The 22,740-nt window shown below is 31.1% G+C and overlaps 1 protein-coding gene and 1 pseudogene across 1 annotated transcript; both read left to right on the top strand.

Moving 5' to 3' along the window:
• Positions 1–4,517: 4,517 nt before the first annotated feature.
• Positions 4,518–20,856, top strand: LOC100252762 (glutamate dehydrogenase-like; annotated as a pseudogene).
• LOC100257914 (glutamate dehydrogenase) lies at positions 4,583–7,916 on the top strand. Its single transcript, NM_001281110.1, is given in 9 exon segments — positions 4,583–4,906; positions 5,070–5,183; positions 5,693–5,914; positions 5,988–6,062; positions 6,188–6,304; positions 6,393–6,643; positions 7,169–7,244; positions 7,322–7,408; positions 7,531–7,916. Coding segments are annotated over 9 exon segments (1,236 nt in total). The 5' UTR covers positions 4,583–4,798; the 3' UTR covers positions 7,717–7,916.
• Positions 20,857–22,740: the final 1,884 nt, after the last annotated feature.

The raw sequence follows: 22,740 nt of genomic DNA, 5'->3' as shown, positions 1-22,740 counted from the left end.
ATAAATAGATAAACGCCATGAATTTTTCTCTACCTTTTAAAAATTTATTTCTTATGAATAATTAGAAAAATTACTAAAATAAATTTTATTAAATTTAATTTTCTTCCTTTTTTTAATATATATTAAATAAAATAATTTATTTCTTTTTTCTTTTTTTTTAATACTTTACGTGATGTAAAAGTATCAAAGTATCGAAGCTCATTCTTTCTCTGTAACACATTTATTTACCTTATGAAAAAGGTGTTCTTTTTGTTGATGAAAAGAATAGGATTCTATTAATAAGGAAGATGGTTGCATTTATGGGATATTTGTTTAAAAAGTGAAAAAACCAAAAGATTTGTTTGTTGTGGGTTGTGAGAAGTTTGGTGGGTTGATATTCATCCAAAAATGAGAAGAATAAAGACTTTTGATTTATACCCATGGATGAAGACACATTTCCCAACATAAATTCTCACCTCATGTGTGGTTCACACCAATTATTCCTTTTTCCCTTTTTCACATGTCTAAGTTTTTAGAATTCTCCACTTTTGAATGATGCCATATGCTCTTTTAAAAAATATAATAAATTAAATAATAATAATAATAATAATAATAATAATAATAATAATAATAATAATAATAATAAAAACCCTTGTCAATTGATTTAGTTTTAATTATTTCAAAAAAAATTAATTTTATTAAATAAATTTAATATTTAAATTAATAATTAACCCTTGTCAATTGATTTAGATTTAATTATTTAAAAAAATTAAATTTATTTTATTAAATAACTTTAAATGGGAGAAAATAAACATGAAATTCTAAATCTAATCTCTCTTTTTTTTTACCCAAAAATATACTTATTTTGGACAAAAATGCCCTCGCTTTTTCTTTTAAAATACATATGTAAATAATGAAAATATCGAAAGACATTTATTTCAAAAATTAGTTATTCTTTAAGTTCAAAAATAAGAAATGTTAGTTTTACAAATTTGAAATCTTTTCATCATTTTTAATTAATCAACTTTCAAAATTTAAAAAATAAGGATAATTTTGATATTGTAAAAATTTTAAATTAAATAAAAAAATTGAATTTCATGAAAAACACGAGACTTTACTATTTTCAAAACCTTGAAAAGTCCTTAGAATTTATGTTTGACGTTGATTTGAATACTACTTTTATCCCATAATGTCCTACACTTCACGTGTGGGATTTTATAAAACAAATGAAACATTTTTTTTCATTAAAAAAAATAAAAAATAAAAATAAAAACACTAAAATTAAATCAAAGATAAGAAGGTCGAGTTGGTGTTTCACGTGGCCATTCTTTGCCACCTCATGTTTTTGTCTACTATGGACCACACAATACACATTTAAGTTGACCAAAATTTAAATTCATTAATAAAATTTTAAAATAAATTAATACTTCTACCATTTCCATATTTGCTTCTCAATTTGTAATTATTTGCTTACAAGTTTGTATTTACACATCAAGGAGGGTGTTATCTGAACCCCAAATCTTACATGGTTAATGTCATATTTGTTTGTTTGTATATTTGTTTCTTACTTAAATCTAAATAAAACTTAATTGAACTTAACTTTAGATACAATCCAATAGTATTAAGAATTAAGTTGTTTGATTTTTTATTTTTTTAAGTGCTAAGTATTAATAAGATGAGAGTCATATTGAAATTATATTTTGATTATGTCAAAAAGTTATGTTTAATAATATTAAGCAAAAAATCAAATATTTCGATTTTTTCTATTTAATAAAAAAATTAAAGTAAAAGAAAAGTTAAAAACAAACATTTAAAGTATAAAGATAATTTATATTTGACATTAAATTAAAAAAGCAAACACTACCTAAACTCACAAGATTTGGGTTCACAATATATATCATATATTTTTTAATAATATTTAATTTTATTATAAAAAATACAAAAAATAAAATATAATTAAATTTATTTAAAAACTTATATTTTTGAGTCATTTCATTTTTATTAAAAAAAATAAAATAACTTAAATAAATTTGAACTAATATATAAAAATAATTTATTAGTTTTATTAACTTTAAATTAATTTTTATTTTCCTTCGTTTTTCTTTTCTTTTCGTTTTATTTTTCTCAAATTCTTCGTAACCAAACATGGTTTTTTAGTCTTTTATTCACTCGAAAGAGCCAAATTGGCAACTACCATACCTATAATTATCTATATAAAATAATTGGTAAATATTGGCATAATCAACTAATGATAATTTTTTTTTCCCTTACACATCACTCAAACTAAATTTTTTAACATAAGAGGCATGTGGTGCATTTAATATAACTTAAGTGACAAAAAATAAAATAAAATACTTTTAAATTATTATATTACTAAAAAGAACATGAGTTGTCTATAAACATCTTTTTTAACTTATCTTACTTTTTTTTTTCTTTTTTTTTATTGAGATAAGAATGTTAGGCATGCGTTGACATGTCATGGTGATGTATTTGTGTGTTGTCATGGGTAGTGGATAATAATTTTTAATTTTAAAAAATACCCATGTGTTTAAATTAATAAATGTAAGTGGAGGAGAGTCATGTATGAATTATGAAATTTAATTTGGTTCAAATTTAGTGCCATTTTTGGGTGATTAAGTTTGAATTTTAGAAAATAATTTTGAATGGAGTTTAATTGCAAGAAGAAAATTGTTATTTGTATAATTTTTTGTTTGACTAATTATTTACATGAAAATTATTAATATTATTATTCTCCTTTGTTCTTTTCTTTCATTTTTTTTTCATCTAATAATAATATAAAGATTTTATTTGTCTTAAAAAAAAATTTAGGCTCTTTTGAAAATAGTTTTTTACCATTCAAAACAAAGAAAACACATTTGACAACTAAAAATTATTTTCTATTTTATGTTTTTAAGAACATAAAATAAAATATTTTTAAAAAACATCTTTTAGGTGTTTTATGTTGTTTTCGTTTATTTTCTAATAGTTGTTTTAATAAATAATTATACAAATATGTAAATTAATTAAAAATAAAACATTAGATATAAAAATTATTTTTAAAATATATTTAAAAATATTAAAAATAGGTTAAAAACATTTTATATTTCCAAATAGGCTTTTGTTATACAAAAATTAGAAAATAGTTTTCAAAAACGGTTCTCAAAAACCATTTTTCAGAATTATTTATTAAAACAATTATTAAATGGACCTTTAATTTCTAATTAGAAGCTCAATTTGATATTTATGTATCAATTTACTTTTTTAAATGGATATTTTTTTTATATTATTATAAATTATTATTATTATTATTATTATTATTATTTTAAAATAATAATTTTGACAAAAAAAAAAAAGAAATAATTTCAAGTTGGTCTTTTTTGTTTTTATTGTATTTTCTGTAAAACTTTTAAGAAGAAACTTCTAGAAGTACTGAAGTATTGCTAAAATTTAATAAAAGTTAAATTATTTAATTAAACAAAAACTTTTCATCAAGTGATTCAGTGAACGTGGAAGGTTATAAGGAAAAGAAAGAAAGGAAACCACTTGGGACAGCACCGCCATTTTAAAAATAATATATCCACGTTATCAGGATAGATGCGGCAAAACGCGTGAGCTTTTTCGGCTAAGATAGCCACTCGCATCGCCGCGTCACTTCGAAAGAGCTAGAGCTAGCCTTACCAAATACAGAATCTCACAGCCTTCGATTGCTGACGTGTAATAAAATAATTGGCTATATTAATAAATCGGCTGACCAAAGACGTGGATGTGACGGCATCGCTTCGTTTTTCACTGTTGGATCTCTGCACTCTGTCGTAATAGTCCCGAGCGTAGGAGAACACTCCCCCAGCTGTTAACGGTCCTGATCTTCCCATCTACGTGGAGCCATTGTGATGCCACTGAAAATAGGAGCCTTTATTGACTAAGATTCGTTGACTACACTTTATTGACCAAACTACCCCTACTATTTTCTTCATATCATATTTTTGCCCTTATCGTGCATGGGTTACTCTTTTCCTTTCTAAATTTGGTATAGAACTTAAGGAAGATTTATTTTTGAATATTTTATAAAAATAAGATATAAAATTCCATAATATTTAAATAGAAAATTATATAATTATCTATTTTGTTCTTTTAATTCTTCTTCAAATCGAATGATAAAAAATTATCATGTTTGATTCTTTCGAGAGATGGATCTATAAGAATTTATCTATCACAATCACAAAAATATCTAATTTGAACGAATGTGTCATGATTATCACTATAGAGAACTCGTAAGACTAATAATCTTTTGTATATCTCTTTGGTAGTTCCGTATTTATAGCATTTTGAATGATGAAGCAAGTATAATTATAAATATAAAATAATAAAAATATAGGAAAAATGATGATGACCCATCATGCCTCCAAAGGTCCAATTGGAATATTTAAATAAAAATATAGAAATTAAAAAATTAATTTTTAAATGGGCAAAGATCAAAATTTAGTCACTATTTTCGATATTAAAAAAATAAAAACCATAGGAAATATCAAACACGTGTAGCCAGCCCTGCATAATTGAGGGGGGATTGTAACAAGTAACAACTTGAACATGCCATCTTGGGCGCCTTACCTGCCCTCCTCCCTCGGTCCCTCCCTCTTGCTCTCTACTTCTATCTATAAATACTCTACCTACCCATCATTCAGTTCATTCACATTTCTGTTTTATTCTCTTTCTACTCCTCAATTCTCCAATTTTTTCTCTCATTTTCTTGCATTTTCTTTTCTGGGTCTGCTTCTTTTCCTAGCAATCGTTTTCTATTCTGGTTTTTGTTTTTGTGGCAATGAATGCTCTAGCAGCCACAAACCGCAATTTTCGCCATGCTTCCCGCATTCTTGGGTTGGACTCCAAGCTGGAGAAGAGTCTTCTGATACCTTTCAGAGAGATCAAGGTTGGAATTCTGGGGTTTTTGTTCATGGGTTCTATTTGATTCCCGGGAATTATTTGTTTATTTATTTTCCTTTGCCGGAATCTTGTTTTTGGGTTCATGGGTTGTGTTTGTTTCCTGAGAATTTTTTTCCAGAATTTTGATCTTTTGGTGGTGGTGTTGTTAGGTGGAGTGCACGATTCCGAAGGATGATGGAAGCCTGGCGACGTATGTGGGGTTCCGTGTGCAGCATGATAATGCTCGTGGGCCCATGAAGGGAGGGATCAGATATCACCCTGAGGTTTGTGATTTACTGATTCTTTTGTTTGCTTTCGGATTTTGTCCTGTTTGGTTGCTGAGAAAAGTTGGGAATGAAAAGGAGAGATTTGAAATTTTTTGTTTTTGTTAGGGTAGTAGAGTCTAGGTATGCTGTGGGGCTTACTTGACTTCGTAACTTCTTGGAGCAGAACATGAGATTCGGGATTGTGGGATTGTAGTTTGTTTTTTCTTGGCTTTTCCCCCCTATTTTCTCGGCAAGCAAACAGATTATAGGGAGTTTGCTTTTAGGTTCTTGGAATTTCCGGTCGATTTGGGTTTTGGCTAAGTGGTTTTTGGGTGTCCTATGGAAAGGGAGTTGTTCAAATGCAATAGTCATAGTGGAATGATTTCATTTCATGATGGATCCAAACATGCCCTTATTGTATCTTGTACAAAGATCACTATCTCGAAATCTCAGGTTCAAGATTTCTATATCGAAATGTTGGTTGTGCATTTAGTTTTACTGAAACGTTTCTTCATTTGTTTTCAAAGGTGGATCCTGATGAGGTAAATGCCCTGGCTCAATTGATGACATGGAAGACCGCCGTAGTCGACATTCCCTATGGTGGTGCAAAGGGTGGCATTGGGTGCACCCCAAAGGACTTGAGTATGAGCGAGTTGGAACGTCTCACTCGTGTCTTTACTCAAAAGATTCATGATCTTATTGGAACTCATACTGATGTACCTGCACCGGACATGGGAACTAATGCTCAGGTTATCTTTTGTCTGTAACACTCTTGAAATATTCTCTCATTCATGAAGCTGAAATATTTATAAATATGGGCAGACTATGGCATGGATTTTGGACGAGTACTCAAAATTCCATGGTCACTCACCGGCCGTAGTGACTGGAAAGCCAATAGTAAGTATTTGCGACAAAAAACCGAGCATCTATGATTTAGATTTGTGTAAACCTTTGAAGTCGAGAAACAAAATTTGTAACTGTTGTTTCTTGTTCTTTGGACTCATTTACATTTGGGCTTTTAGGCTCTTGGTGGATCCCTCGGTAGGGAGGCTGCAACTGGTCGAGGTGTTGTTTTCGCAACTGAAGCTTTACTTGCGCAACATGGGAAGTCAATCAAGGGTTTGACATTTGTTATTCAGGTAAAATATTGGATTAAATCCTTTCTATTTCTGTTCTTGATGCTTAGAAAGTTGGGTTATTTAAATGGAAAATAAAAAAACTTTTCAGGGTTTTGGCAATGTTGGATCTTGGGTAGCAAGACTCATCGGTGAGAGAGGTGGTAAAATCATAGCGGTGAGCGACGTCACTGGAGCTGTTAAGAACCAAAATGGGCTTGATATAGTGGATTTGCTTAGGCACAAAGAAGAGACTGGTTGTCTAACGAATTTCAGTGGCGGAGATCACATGGATCCGAATGAACTGCTCACACATGAATGTGATGTTCTCATCCCATGTGCTCTAGGTGGAGTTCTTAACAAGTTGAGTCCTTGTTTTCCTCAGAAACTTGGTCCTTGCCTTTCAGTTTCATTCTTTACTTGGTGCCTTTTTTGTTTTGGGTTTCTTTTGACATATGCCTTTTTTGAATTGAGAAACTTGTCTTTTCCATACATTAAGATCATAAAAACAATGAACATACACATAAAATGAAGTAGACACATCTCAATACCATGAAGAAACATGATGCAACTCTGTTTGAGATACTATGTTGAATCTGAAAGATCGAATCAGAATGCTGCAATTGTATCAAATTGCCATACGATGAATTGCCAATGTTTAGGTAAAGATGTTACATGTGTTCTGTTACCCTTTTATTGTGGGCAGAAGTTTCATGAAATGTGCTTGTGCTGTATTTAGTTATTAAGTGAATATCCAATCGTTTTTCAGGTTAGAAACCACAAATCTTTTGATGGTAAAAAGTGGAAAAGGGCATGATTTTACTTCCTTTAACCTAACTCATCCAGATGATTTCATCTAACCTCATTCATGTTTTTTCCCCTCTGAAGAGAAAATGCTGCGGATGTTAAGGCAAAGTTCATAATAGAAGCAGCAAATCATCCTACTGATCCAGAAGCTGATGAGGTAACATAGTGTTTATGGTGCATACTTAAATGCCATAGAGGAAAGAAGTTGGCATTGATGATATATTGTCTCTGCAGATTCTATCCAAGAAGGGAGTTGTAATCCTTCCCGACATCTATGCTAATGCTGGAGGTGTGACTGTGAGCTATTTTGAGTGGGTTCAGGTAATTCCCTCTATATTTCTTATATATGATGGATTTTACAATGAATTATATCGTTTGAAACATAGATAATTGATAGGAAAAGTAGTAGTAACATCTTAGGATTAATGGTTTTATGTTGGCAGAATATTCAAGGTTTTATGTGGGAAGAAGAGAAGGTGAATAATGAGCTTCAGAAGTACATGACCAAAGCTTTTCATAACATTAAGGCAATGTGTCAATCGCACAACTGCAGTCTTCGAATGGGAGCCTTCACATTGGCAGTGAATCGAGTTGCGTGTGCCACAACGCTAAGGGGTTGGGAAGCTTAGGTTGGTTCTTATTCATCTTCTTTGGATATGTTCCCTTGTTACAGCTGAAGAAGCAGATTGGTTTCGGTCATTACCTTCCATCAAAGTCTCATTATTTTTCTTTGTCAATCATGAACTTCTCCCCCACACATTGATGGGTGTTGTAAACATTTGAAATTCATCATTTCAATGAAAAAAAAAAAACACTTGATATTATCAACAATGTGATGTGAGATTTTGAGTTAATTTCTTTTGAGCTCTGTTTTCTTTCTTAACAAGTCTTGGAGTCTTGGCAAAATGAGGGATTGATCAGGACTTCACAATGAGGAGCTTCTCAACAAAGAAAGAAAAGAAACCCTATGTGAAGAAAAAAACGATATTATATTAGATGAGATATATTAGATTGATCTCTTATTTGGTTTAAAAAAGGATTAAACAACAGAATGAAATTTCAATGTTTTAATTGTTTTTCAAAATAAAAAATGTTTTTCATAACAATCTTTGCTACTTTGAAAAAAATATATGAAATTTCTAACATGTTTGGTATCATTTGGAAATCTTTCTAAAGTTTATAATTTATTAAGTAAATTTTATTTCTTTGTTAATAATATTTATGATTAAAATATTTAAAACTTATAAGTAAAATATTCTACATGTATTTTTTAAATTCTTTTTGTCCAAACTAAAATTTTAATTTTTTTAGTCATTTTTTTTTTATTTTACAAAATATTTTACTTTTAAAAAATGAAAAAAAAATGGATGAAAGAAAAAAAACTTATGATCCATGGAATATGTATATTTCATATTTCAACTTAGGAATTACTATATCTCATTTAAAGAGGATACAAAAAAATGAAGTTGAATATAACTTATCATATCTCATTGTTAACCGAACATAAGATATAATATGTTATCTCTTCTTTTATCCTAACTCGTGCTAACAAGTCAATCAAACATGCTAATCTTTTTAGCATACATAGTCTTGTTGGACTCCATAATGAAAATTAAATGATACATATATCTAAGGTAAAAATATTGGTTAAATGATATTAGATATTGTTGTATCCTCTTTATTGCCTTAATGAAGAAGACATTTGTTAAAGGAATTACTAGGTCGACTTGCTACTATAATGGATGGACAAAAGGTAGTCAAGGTGGGGGTAAGGGCGGGTAGGTGCAAAATGACCACTACACCTCGAACGATCATATGGTGCACCGAAAAAAACAAGGTTATGATAAGTAGAAATCAAAGGGAGAAATGGAATGGTTCTTTTCTACCTTTATTGTTGATGCCTTTAGAGGTATTTAAAGGAAGGGTTTAAGTTAGTTAAGAGTGGTTACCATGTCGATGGTTGATCGGTGCTTAAATGTCCATACCTCAATATTAGATAATGATTAGAGATTTCTCGGTTTAGGGTGTGGCCTTAAACATTTTGTAACCATGAGAGTATCATCCAATCATATTTAATATCTATCACATCACATTAAATGCTCCTAAGAGTTAGAGATCTTTCTTGTTAAGGATGGATGGTACAAGGATATAGACCAATTCACCACTCAATAGGCACCCCCGATTACCTCTGCTGATAACTAGCCACTTATGCCTTTTGTTTCCACATTTCATTTTTTTTTTCCTACAACTTCTCACCTCCTATTTCCTTGCTTTTAGGATTTAACATGCAGGAAAATCAAAAGTCAATGTGACAAATGGATTCTTTTTCCAAGAGATTAGTAGGCAAGCCATGATAAGGGTGTTTGCCTTGATTCTTGGAGTGGTTATGACTTGGCAACCTATATAAAAGGTGTTTCTCTATTGATTTTCTTCTTCTACTTTTGTGATTTTGCTTTCTTGCCTTCTTCTACCCTTATTCCTTTATCCTTGCAACTTTTCTCCATTTTATCTAACTTTTTTTTGTCTTCAAGATAGCACCTATGACTCCCTTTAGAGATGTTATTATGTTAAACCAACAATTAGAAATCCTTTTCTCCGTGAAGTTTTTATGGTTGTTTCCAGAGGAATTAATCTAGCCTCCATATGTTGTCAAGAGATACATTCCAATAGAGCATTTGAAGTTTGGATTATGGCTACTGCTTCAAACGTTAGTGAGGTATTTTTTCTTTAGTTTTGTGAGAGTGTTGTTGTATCAATTCAATCCTGATATTGTGAGTCTTCTCATGACAGTCGTGGTCATGAACATGACTCCAAGCTACCATGTGGATTTAGAGAAGTTTCTTATCTTCTACTAGGTCAAGAGACTTAAAACCTAATACATTTTCCTCAATGGAAATGGTGGGTGTGATGTCTTGGAGATCCTTGGCTCTTAAAAAAATATGAGAGAATAAGGATGTCTCCTAGCTACAAGAGGTTAAGAAGGTCGTTAAGTAAGGACAACCTTCCCCTTATGCCTTTGGAGGAGGGTTATTAAGGTAAGACAATGTTCCCCTCCCATCTATCCTCTTTTGTTTTGTTTTTTGTTTTTTTAATCTTTTATCCTATGTTGTTGTCTAACCCCCCTTTTATTGCCTTTTACAAAGTCCAAGGGTTATCAAGTGATACATATCTCCTATATGACTTTTTCAGAGGATCCTTATCCTTCTGTAGATGGTAACATAGCATCTTCTATGTGAAACACAAATCCGGTTATCTTATTCTAGTTGGATTAATTAGAGAATGAGTAATTAGTTTTCTTAGCATCACCAAAAGCAAATGGAATAAGGAAAGCAAAACCTAAGGCAATGGAAAGGATTTCCTTGCTAAAAATCAGTAACCTTATTAGGACACTTACATAAAAAAGAATAGAAGTGATCATCCTAATCCAGAAAAGCACACATTGATAGAGATGGACCAAAAATCCAAGCAAGCATATATCAAAAGGTAATCTTTCACTACATCAACTAAGATAAAACAAGAGCATTCACACTCCATATGTCCTTCCACATGAAACCCTTCTCAACTCTAACGTGTTGATACCATGAAATTCAATTGTTAGAAGTTCATACCTAGGTGTGAATAGTGTATCTATTAGGATAGAGCTCTTCAAAGTAGAGATATGATTTAGCAAACTTGATTCATTATTTTATATGGCATTAATTTTTCTATCTTATTTGCATTATCTATTTGATTATTTACTTGTTCGAGCATTTAGTTCAATATCATTTATATTTTATATGACTTGAATACACTAGGAGTTGTATGGAAGATCCAAGTCATGGGTTCTTTACAAGATGATATTCATAAACTTTAACAACTTAGAAGCCATAATTCATTACCTCCAAAATGGTAGGATCACTAGTCTTGGTCATCGAGATGGGTTTTCTCATGGTATATGTACTAGTGTGTATGGTTACATTGTACAAGTTCTACGAAGTGTCATGATTGAATGACTATCAGGTTGACATAACTTCTCCAAACTACTATGTTACATGAGTTCTTAACTTTAAGAGAATGTTGCATTAGTTTTTTCATTAGCGACTTTGACCTTACGAGTGAGATACTAATATAATCATGTATTTCCTATGGATTTAGTGATTGGTAGTTTAAGCATATAGTAATAGATATTCTTAATAAAGGTATCATAATATCATGGGGTTGAGATAGTATATTGTTGGAATTGAGTTCCTAAAATCAAGACATGATGTAATTGTTAGGATTTAGCCCTTAAAAGCAAGACATGATATAACAAAGTTAGACTTAACTATCCCCTTGCTATCCATGTGGTGTATTGCTATTAATTTGAGCATTCAACCAATGTCTCTTACATTGTACATGACCTGGGTGCAATAAGAGTTGCACAGAAGATACAAGTTATGGGTTCCTTGTAAGTAGATAAGTTGTCCATAGTTGGTCTATGGATTTGGGCAATCCAGCAAGTCATAGGTTTCTCCTGGTGAATGCACTAATGTATGTGATGCACATTGGAAATGACCTATGGTGAATCATGACGCAAGACTATCAATTGTCATGATTCACCAAGCTATTATACTACATAGACTCTCAACTTGAAGAGGATATTGAGTTTGTGTCAAAATCAATAAGAGGCTTTGACTTATGGGTAAGACCTTAAAGTGATCAAATATCCCTATGGATTGAGTTACTGTTGATGGAGGTTGGTGACAATAAGTATTCTCAACAGAGACACAATGATATCTCATAGGATTGAGATAGTGTGTTCCCTTAGATGATCCAAAGAACATGCGATCATGAAATTTATGGCCACAATAATTCCTTTAACGCAATTTGACATATGCATCTTGGAGTTAGAGTATGTCAACTAATCACATAATAATTAGGATCTATAACTCAAGGATTTAAGAGGTAATCTTGATAAGTGATATCACTACCTTATTAGATTATAGATACTAGTTTATGGGGAGTCTGTATGCAGTGGATAGTAGGTCACGAACCAAAACACTTGAGGTCTTGTTGTAATATATTTAGGATATTAGAGTACAATTAACTCTCTATAATGGGATGTTGAGTGAATTTCAAAATTTGATTATGAGGGAGTCAATACTCCTATAGGTCCCAATGGTCCCCGTTCTAAGCTCATATTCCTTATTAGTACGACTTATGATGGTTGGATGGGTTTTTAGTTCATTTTTGTGCATAAGGGCGTTTTGGTAATTATGTAAGGTTGCATAAGAGATAAGTTAGTGATATCTTTGAACTAAACTAATTGATTAATTAAGCTTTATATGGTTAATTAATCAATTAGCAACCTTTTTAGGCTAAATTAAGTGTCACAAACCCATGGTGGGTTTAAGTCACTTAAACCCAATAAAAAGTCTATAAATACTCCTTTAACGGTTAGGGTTTCTAAGTCTTACCATTCTCCCCTTCAGTCTGGAGAGAGAACCATAACCATCATTGAGATGTCTACTATCTTAGTGCCTAGATACAAGGAAGAGTCATCGGGAGGAAGATCATGGTGTTTATGAGACCCTTTATGACTTTAGAGTTATCTACATCGATTGAAATTGATCTAGGAATATCTGGATCAAAGGTATGTGGTTTTATTCTCCATATGTATGTTTTCTATGATATCCATATTGTTATTGAATACAAGCTTATCCGTTGTGATAGATTTAGAGAGCCTATGATAGATTTGCATGCACCTTATACGATCCAAGGCATGGGAATGGAGTAATTTAGAGTTCCCAACAACAACAAAATTAGATTTTACTATCCCATTGTTATCCCTTGGATATGTTGACATTGATTAGAACATTCAATCTATATTTCTTATATTGTACATGACTTAGGTGCACTAGAAGTTACATAAAGGATACAAATCATGAGTTTCTTGTAAGTAAATAAGTTGTCCACAATTAGTTCATGGATTGTAGTAGCACACCACCTCCTAATTAGAGAGATAGTTTATCTTGGCCATCGGGATGAGTTTTTCATGGTGAGAACACTAGTGTATGTGATGCACATTAGACAAGACTTATGATAAATCATAACGCAAACTATTGATAATCATGATTTACCAAGCTACTATACTGCATGGACTCTCAACCTTGAAAAGATATTGAGCTTGTGTAAAAGTTAGTAATGACTTTGACCTACGAGTGAAATCATGAGTTGATTATATATTTCCCATGGATTGGGTCATTATTGATGGAAGCCGAAAGTAATAGGTGTGCTCATTAGAGGCACCATGATATTTCATGGGATTGTAATAGTGTGTTCCTTTGGGTGATCCAAATGACATGCGATTAGGACATCTATGGCGCACAATAATTCCTTAAGTGGAATTTGACATAAGCTTTTTATAAACTACAATATGTCATTTAATCGCATAATAAGTGAGATATGTGGCTCAATTATTGGAGAGGTAATCTTGATAGGTGATAACACTACCTTGTTTTATTATGAACACTAGTTCATAGACAGTTTGCATGTAGTAAATAGTAAGTCACAGACCTGAGTTTTTGTCTCGTTGTTATTTATATTGGGTATTGGAGTGTAATTGATTCTCTGTAATGGGGTATTGAATCAACTTCAAAATTGGATTTTGAGGAAGCTAGTATTCCTATGGGCTCTAGTGGTTCCTCATCGAACTCATATACCTTGATGACACTATTTATGAGGATTGGATTAGCTCTAGATTCACTTTTGTACATAAAAACACTTTGGTATAATTATGAGAGGTTGCAAATGGGTTAGTGAACAAGTCTCTGGATTGAGATAATTAATTAATTAATTAGATGGCTTTGTGAGGTTAATTAATCATTAGGACCCATTTTGGGTTAAATTAAGTGACCCAAGCCTTTAGTGAGTTTAAGTCACTTAAACCTAATTAGAGAATCCTGTAAATACCTCTTAAGGGTTAGGGTTTCAACCACCTCTAAAGAGAAGAGAATCATACTATCCTCTCTTCCAAAGACCCATCCTTTAAAGTGCTAAGATTGAGATAAAGTCATCAAACAGAAGATCTTGAGTGTACAAGATCTCTAGATACTTCAGGGTTGTTCTACAAAAATCAGAGAATAGCTTTCAAAAACTGTTCTAAAAATCTATTTTTCAAAATTGTTTTCGAAAACAATTACCAAACACATCCTTAATTTTTAATTAGAAGCTCTATTTGATATTTATGTATTAATTTACTTTTTTAAATGGATATTTTTTATATTATTATTATTACTTTAAAATAATAATTTTGACAAAAAAAAAAATTTAAGGTGGGTTTTTATTTTTTTTCTCTTGTATTTTCTATAAAACTTTTAAGAAGAAACTTCTAGAAGTATTGCTAAAATTTAATAAAAGTTAAACTATTTAAATTATTTAATTAAACAATAACTTTTCATCTGTGAACGTGGAAGGTTATTAGAAAAAGAAAAAGAAAAAGAAAGAAAGGAAACCACTTGGGACAACACTGCCATTTTAAAAATAAGATATCCACGTCATCAGGATAGACATGGCAAAACACGTGAGCTTTTTTGAGTTTTGGGGCAAAATAGCCCTTTCGTGTAAAGAAATATCAGTTTTAGCCCCCTTACAAAACTTATGTTCAAATTAGCCCTTTTATTGCCACATAAGAGTCATGTCATAATTTTTTTTTTTTCAAAATTTAAGTTGAAGTCTCAGCCTTGAGCCTTCATTTTTTAACTAAATTCTCAATTGGCAATTGAGGCTTCAGTTATAATTATTATTATTATTATTATTTTTACTTTAAAATTTAATTAAAAATATTAAATTATAAATTATTATTGAAATTAAAAAAATATATTTTAATAATAAAAATTTATATATTTAAACTTAAAGATGTAATATTACTTCAATAAAGATAAATTAATAAATATAATAATAAATGAATATTTTATTTATCAATAAATTAATAAAGTTATATGAAATCTAAATAAGATATAAAATTATATAATTTATTAATTTAAGATATTTAATTTGTTGTATTTTTAATATATTAATTTATTTGTATTTTTATAAATTTATTTTTATTGAAATATTAGTATATTCTTAAGTTTCCATATATAGATTTTTTTAATTATTTTAAAGCATATATTATAATTTAACGTAAAAAAAAAACTATTATTTATGCACACAATATATATGTCTTAAAGATACATTTTGAAATTAGTTAATAAAATTAATTAGAAAAAGACTACTATAAAATGTAATTTTTAGTAGTTTCATCAAAGTCACAAAAAAAAAACTCATTAAACATTTATATAATGGAAAAAAAAGGTCCCTCCCTAATATTACATGTGATATAACTTAAATTAATAAATTATATAATTTTATATTTTATTTATATGTCATATAAATTTATTATTTTAAGATTATTAATTAATTGATAAATAAAATATTTATTTCTTATATTTATCAAATTATCTTTATTGAAGTAATATTAGATCTTTAAGTTTAAATATGTAAATTTTTATTATTAAAGTATATTTTTTTAAAATTTCAATAATAATTTAAAATTTAATATTTTTAATTAAATTTTAAAGCAAAAAAAATAAAATAACTGAAGCCTCAATTGGCAACTGAGGCTTCAATTTAAATTTGGAAAAAAAAAAATTATTACATGGCTTCTATGTGGCAATAAAATGGCTAATTTGAACATAAATTTTATAAGGGGACTAAAGTTGATATTTCTTTACATGAAAGGGCTATTTTGCCCCAAAACTTAGTTTTTTTTTGCTAAGATAGCCATTCGCGAGTTTTGGGCCAAAATGGGCTTCTTCGTAAACTTACTATTAAAAGTGGGTTTCTTCCAAAACTAATGTTCAAAATAGCCCCCATCAATCAACATAAACATAAAACCTAATTTTTTATACTATTTTTGTTTACTTTCCCAACTTCCCATGTCGTGTTTTATTCTCTATGTAATTTTTTTCTTCAAAACCCTAGCCCCACCAGTGGACCACTGTGAGAGAGACATTGTTGGAGTTACAAAACATTAAGGTTGAGGTTGGTCCCAATCTTTTTTTTGGCTTGTTTTATATAAAGTTTTTTACACTTTCCTATTTTTTTCCCATCTCGGAATCTCAGTTTTCAGAATTTTTTTTTCCCCATTGCTTTTGGTTTTCTCTTTTGTTTACGTCCTTCACGACTATTTTAGCATAAATGGTTTGTTATCATCCAAAGATTAAAGCCCTTTAAGATGCAAACGTTTGTTGAAGTTTATGAGGAAAATGAAATTTTTTGAGGAAAAATGACAAATCCGTGATTCTAATATCTGGTATTTATTCTAGTATGTTTTTTTGTCTCTTTTCTATTGGGACAAAAGTTTGGTTCTAATAAAAGTTTGGTTAAAAAAAATTATAAACATTTTAAGCTCTCAAAACAGACTTTTGTTCTACAAAACATCAAAAAAGGATTTTTAAAAACTGTTCTTAAAAACTATTTTTCAAAACCGTTTTAAAACACAATTACCAAAATGGTCCCAATTTTTTATTTCCTAAAATAATCTCTCTCTTTTTCCATCTTTGTTAAAGTAAAAAATTGATTAAATTGAATAAAATAATTTTTAAATGAAAAAAATTCAATTTTAAAATAACTTTTTTCTGGGCATGAAATACCCCCTAATAAATTCACATTTATTTCATAGAGCATTATTTTATAAAATAAAATAAAAAGGGTTTGTTGTCCATTTAAAATTAAATTAAGATATATTTTATAGAGGCTTAAAATATCCTCTATTTTTTTATATTAAGACACTTTTTTAAATGAAAAATTAATTTTTTTATAATTAATTAATATTATATTTATAATTAAAAAAATTGAAGGTATTTTTTAAAGTGAGGATTATTTTCCATTTTAGCTTCTAATTTTTAAAATAGAAAAGAGAAATTAGAAAATAGGTTTGGGAAGGAAAAGGGTGTTTTAGTAATTTTGGGTAGCGGGAAGGGCACGTGTAGTCAGCTCTGCATAATCGAGAGGGGATTGTAACAACCTGAACATGCCATCTGGAGCGCCTTAACTGCCCGACATGCCATCTTGAGCGCCTTAACTGCCCTCCTCCGGTCCCTCCCTCTTGCTCTCTACTTCTATCAATCAGTCAGTTCATTCACATTTCTATTGTAATCTCTTTCTACTCTTCAATTCTCCAATTTTTTCTTTCATTTTCTTGCATTTCTTTTTTTTTTTTTTCTGGGTCTGTTTCTTTTTCTAGCAATCGTTTTCTATTCTGGGTTTTGTTTTTGTGGCAATGAATGCTCTAGCAGCCACTAACCGCAATTTTCGCCATGCTTCCCGCATTCTTGGGTTGGACTCCAAGCTGGAGAAGAGTCTTCTGATATCTTTCAGAGAGATCAAGGTTGGAATTCTGGGGTTTTTGTTCATGGGTTCTGTTTGATTCCCGGGAATTATTTATTTATTTATTTATTTTCTTTAGCCAGAATCTTGTTTTTGAGTTCATGGGTTGTGTTTGTTTCCTGAGAATTTTTTCCAGAATTTTGATCTTTTGGTGGTGGTGTTGTTAGGTGGAGTGCGCGATCCCGAAGGATGATGGAAGTTTGGCAACGTATGTGGGGTTCCGTGTGCAGCATGATAATGCTCGTGGGCCCATGAAGGGAGGGATCAGATATCACCCTTAGGTTTGTGATTCACTGATTCTTTTGTTTGTTTTCGGATTTTGTCCTGTTTGATTGCTGAGAAAAGTTGAGAATGAAAAGGAGAGATTTGAAATTTTTTGTTTTTGTTAGGGTAGTAGAGTCTAGGTATGTTGTGGGGCTTACTTGACTTTGTAATTTCTTGGAGCACAGAACATGAGATTCGGGATTGTAGGATTGTAGTTTGTTTTTTCTTGTCTTTTCCCCCTATTTTCTCGGCAAGCAAACGGAGTTTAGGGGGTTTGCTTTTAGGTTCTTGGAATTTCCGGTTGATTTGGGTTTTGTCTAAGTGGTTTTTGGGTGTCCCATGGAAAGGGAGTTGTTCAAATGCAAGAATAGTGGAATGATTTCATTTCATGATGGATCCAAACATGCCCTTATTGTATCTTGTACAAAGATCATTATCTCGAAATCTCAGGTTCAAGATTTCTATATCAAAATGTTGGTTGTGCATTTTTTTTTTTTTTTTTTGAATCTTGGAAATTGTTTTCAATGATTTTGGCAAACATGGTCCAACCGAAATATGCGATAAAACTGATAATTATTATACAGTCGAAAATCTTTTTGGGATGATATGGATATTGATATAGAATTTTAAATGATGAGTGGCATGATGAATTCTATTTTGGATGTTATGTTAATTTGTGTGTTCTCAATTTGCATAATCAAATTCAATGAGTTGTTTTGTTTTCCTTTCAAGAAGTTGTTCGCCCGTAATTTTGTTGGTGCTGAGTTAGAAGGAATTATTTCATCTTCAAACTTGTTTGCTTTGATTTCTTGCAAATAAAAACCTGGTTGCATTTAGTTTTACTGATACGTTTCTTCATTTGTTTTCAAAGGTGGATCCTGATGAGGTAAATGCGCTGGCTCAATTGATGACGTGGAAGACCGCTGTAGTTGACATTCCCTATGGTGGTGCAAAGGGTGGCATTGGGTGCACCCCAAGGGACTTGAGTATGAGCGAGTTGGAACGTCTTACTCGTGTCTTTACTCAAAAGATTCATGATCTTATTGGAACTCATACCGATATACCTGCACCAGACATGGGAACTAATGCTCAGGTTATCTTTTGTCTGTAACACTCTTGAAATATTCTCTCATTCATGGAACGGAAATATTTATAAATAGTGACTGGAAAGGCAATAGTAAGTATTTGCGACAAAAAACTGAGCATCTATGATTTAGATTTATGTAAACCTTTGAAGTCGAGAAACGAATTTGTAACTGTTGTTTCTTGTTCTGTGGCCTCATTTACATTTGGGCTTTTAGGATCTTGGTGGATCCCTCGGTAGGGAGGCTGCAACTGGTCAAGGTGTTGTTTTCGCAACTGAAGCTTTACTTGCACAACATGGGAAGTCAATTAAGGGTTTGACATTTGTTATTCAGGTAAAATATTGGATTAAATCCTTTCTATTTCTGTTCTTGGCGTAGTTAGAAAGTTCGGTTATTTAAATGGAAAATAAAAAAACTTTTCAGGATTTTGGCAATGTTGGATCTTGGGTAGCAAGACTCATCCATGAGAGAGGTGGTAAAATCATAGCGGTGAGTGATGTCACTGGAGCTGTTAAGAACCAAAATGGGCTTGATATAGTGGATTTGCTTAGGCACAAAGAAGAGACTGGTTGTCTAACGAATTTCAGTGGCGGAGATCACATGGATCCGAATGAACTGCTCACACATGAATGTGATGTTCTCATCCCATGTGCTCTAGGTGGAGTTCTTAGCAAGTTGAGTCCTTGTTTTCATCAGAAACTTGCTCCTTGCCTTTCAGTTTCTTCTTTACGGTGCCTTTTTTGTTTTGGGTTTCTTTTGACATGGGCCTTTTTTGAATTGAGAAACTTGTCTTTTCCATACATTAAGATCATAAAAACAATGAACATACACATAAAATGAAGTAGACACATCTCAATACCATGAAGAAACATGATGCAACTCTGTTTGAGATACTATGTTGAATCTGAAAGATCGAATCAGAATGCTGCAATTGTATCAAATTGCCATACGATGAATTGCCAATTTTTAGGTAAAGATGTTACATGTGTTCTGTTACCCTTTAATTGTTGGCAGAAGTTTCATGAAATGTGCTTGTGCTGTATTTAGTTATTAAGTGAATATCCAATCGTTTTTCAGGTTAGAAACCACACAAATCTTTTGATGGTAAAAAGTGGAAAAAGGCATGATTTTACTTCCTTTAACCTAACTCATCCAGATGATTTCATCTAACCTCATTCATGTTTTTTCCCCTCTGAAGAGAAAATGCTGCGGATGTTAAGGCAAAGTTCATAATAGAAGCAGCAAATCATCATCCGGAAGCTAATGAGGTAACATAGTGTTTGTGCATGGTGCATACTTAATTGCCATAGAGGAAGGAAGTTTGCATTGACAATATATTATCTCTGCAGATTCTATCCAAGAAGGGAGTTGTAATCCTCCCCGACATCTATGCTAATGCTGGAGGTGTGACCGTGAACTATTTTGAGTGGGTTCACTGCCAATGTGAAGGCTCCCATTCGAAGACTGCAGTTGTGCGATTGACACATTGCCTTAATGTTATGAAAAGCTTTGGTCATGTACTTCTCAAGCCCATTATTCACCTTCTCTTCTTCCCACATAAAACCTTGAATATTCTGCCAACGTAAAACCATTAATCCTAAGATGTCACATTGGCAGAATATTCAAGGTTTTATGTGGGAAGAAGAGAAGGTGAATAATGAGCTTCAGAAGTATATGACCAAAGCTTTCATAACATTAAGGAAATGTGTCAATCGCACAACTGCAGTCTTCGAATGGGAGCCTTCACATTGGCAGTGAAGCGAGTTGCTTGTGCCACGACGCTAAGGGGTTGGGAAGCTTAGGTTGGTTCTTATTCATCTTCTTTGGATATGTTCCCTTGTTACAGCTGAAGAAGCAGATTGGTTTCAGTCATTACCTTCCATCAAAGTCTCATTATTTTTCTTTGTTAATCATGAACTTCTCCCCCACACATTGATGGGTGTTGTAAACATTTGAAATTCATCATTTCAATGAAAAAAAAAAAAAAAACACTTGATATTATCAACAATGTGATGTGAGATTTTGAGTTAATTTCTTCTGAGCTCTGTTTTCTTTCTTAACAAGTCTTGGAGTCTTGGCAAAATGAGGGATTGATCAGGACTTGACAATGAGGAGCTTCTCAACAAAGAAAGAATGAAAGAAAGAAAGAAAAGAAACCCTATGTGAAGAAAAAAACTGTTACCTCAGGCCAAGCCTACATGCTTCATTGGAAATTTGGAACAAAGCAAGAGACTCATGTTGTAAACATAAGGCCAAAAAGATTTGAACATGGCTCAACAACAAACCAAAGTTTTGTTATAGATGACTTACAATTTATGTTTATTATATTTATTTATTTTTTGTTTTTATATATGGTTTTATTTACCCCTATATAATTTAAATATTTTATTAATTTATCTTTTCGTAAATGTGTTGCAATCTTTGGGTGTTTTCTTTGATATATGAAATTGTCTCATTTGATATGATAGGATTTACGGATCATAGGAGTACTATGCATGATAGGATATACATATCTAAGGATATCTTAGAAGATTATTTACAAGTAATATGATATTCTTGATATTATATTGCAGATGATGCCATGGGATATTTAAACAACAAAACGAAAGACATTGCATTTCAATGTTTTAATTGTTTTTCAAAATAAAAAATGTTTTTCACAACAATCTTTGCTACTTTGAAAAATATATATGAAATTTCTGACATGTTTAGTATCATTTGGAAATCTTTCTAGAGTTTATAATTTATTAAGTAAATTTTATTTCTTTGTTAATAATATTTATGATTAAAATAGTTAAAACTTATAAGTAAAAGATATCACATCATTTTGTTAAATATATAAAAGCATTTGTATAGATTATTAAATAATACTATATATTAGTATTATTTCGGTAGTATTCTACATGTATTTTTTAAATTCTTTTTGTCCAAACTAAAATTTTAATTTTTTTAGCCTTTTTTTTTTTTTGCAAAATATTTTACTTTTAAAAAATGAAAAAAAAAAATGGATGAAAGAAATAAACTTATGATCCATGGAATATGTATATTTCATATTTCAACTTAGGATTACTATATCTCATTTAAAGAGGATACAAAAAAATGAAGTTGAATATAACTTATCATATCTCATTGTTAACATAAGATATAATATGTTATCTCTTCTTTTATCCTAACTCGTGCTAACAAGTCAATCAAACATGCTAATATTTTGAGCATACATAGTCTTGTTGGACTCCATGATGAAAATTAAATGATACATATATCTAAGGTGAAAATATTGGTTAAATGATATTAGATATTGTTGTGTCCTCTTTATTGCCTTAGTGAAGAAGACTTTTGTTAAAGGAATTAATAGGTCGACTTCCTACTATAATGGATGGACATAAGGTAGTCAAGGTGGGGGTAAGGGCGAGTAGGTGCAAAATGACCACTACACCTCAAACGATCATATGGTGCAACGAAGAAAAACAAGGTTATGATAAGTAGAAATCAAAGGGAGAGATGGAATGATTCTTTTCTACCTTTATTGTTGATGCCTTTAGAGGTATTTAAAGGGAGGGTTTAAGTTAGTTAAGAGCGATTACCATGTCGGTGGTTGATCGGTGCTTAAATGTCCATACCTCAATATTAGATAATGATTAGAGATTTCTCGGTTTAGGGTGTGGCCTTACACATTTTGTAACCATGAGAGTATCATCCAATCATATTTAATATCTATCATATCACATTAAATGCTCCTAAGAGTTAGAGATCTTTCTTGTTAAGGATGGATGGTCCAAGGATATAGACCAATTCACCACTCAATGGGCACCCCCGATTACCTCTCCTGATAACTAGCCACTAATGCCTTTTGTTTCCACATTTCATTTTTTTTTTTCCTACAACTTCTCACCTCCTATTTCCTTGCTTTTAGGA

The sequence above is a fragment of the Vitis vinifera genome, chromosome 16 (genome assembly GCF_030704535.1).
Source record: "Vitis vinifera cultivar Pinot Noir 40024 chromosome 16, ASM3070453v1".
NCBI classification, from domain to species: Eukaryota; Viridiplantae; Streptophyta; class Magnoliopsida; order Vitales; family Vitaceae; genus Vitis; species Vitis vinifera.
Note: the sequence above shows the minus strand (reverse complement) of the source record. Positions and strands in the feature narration are given on the sequence as shown.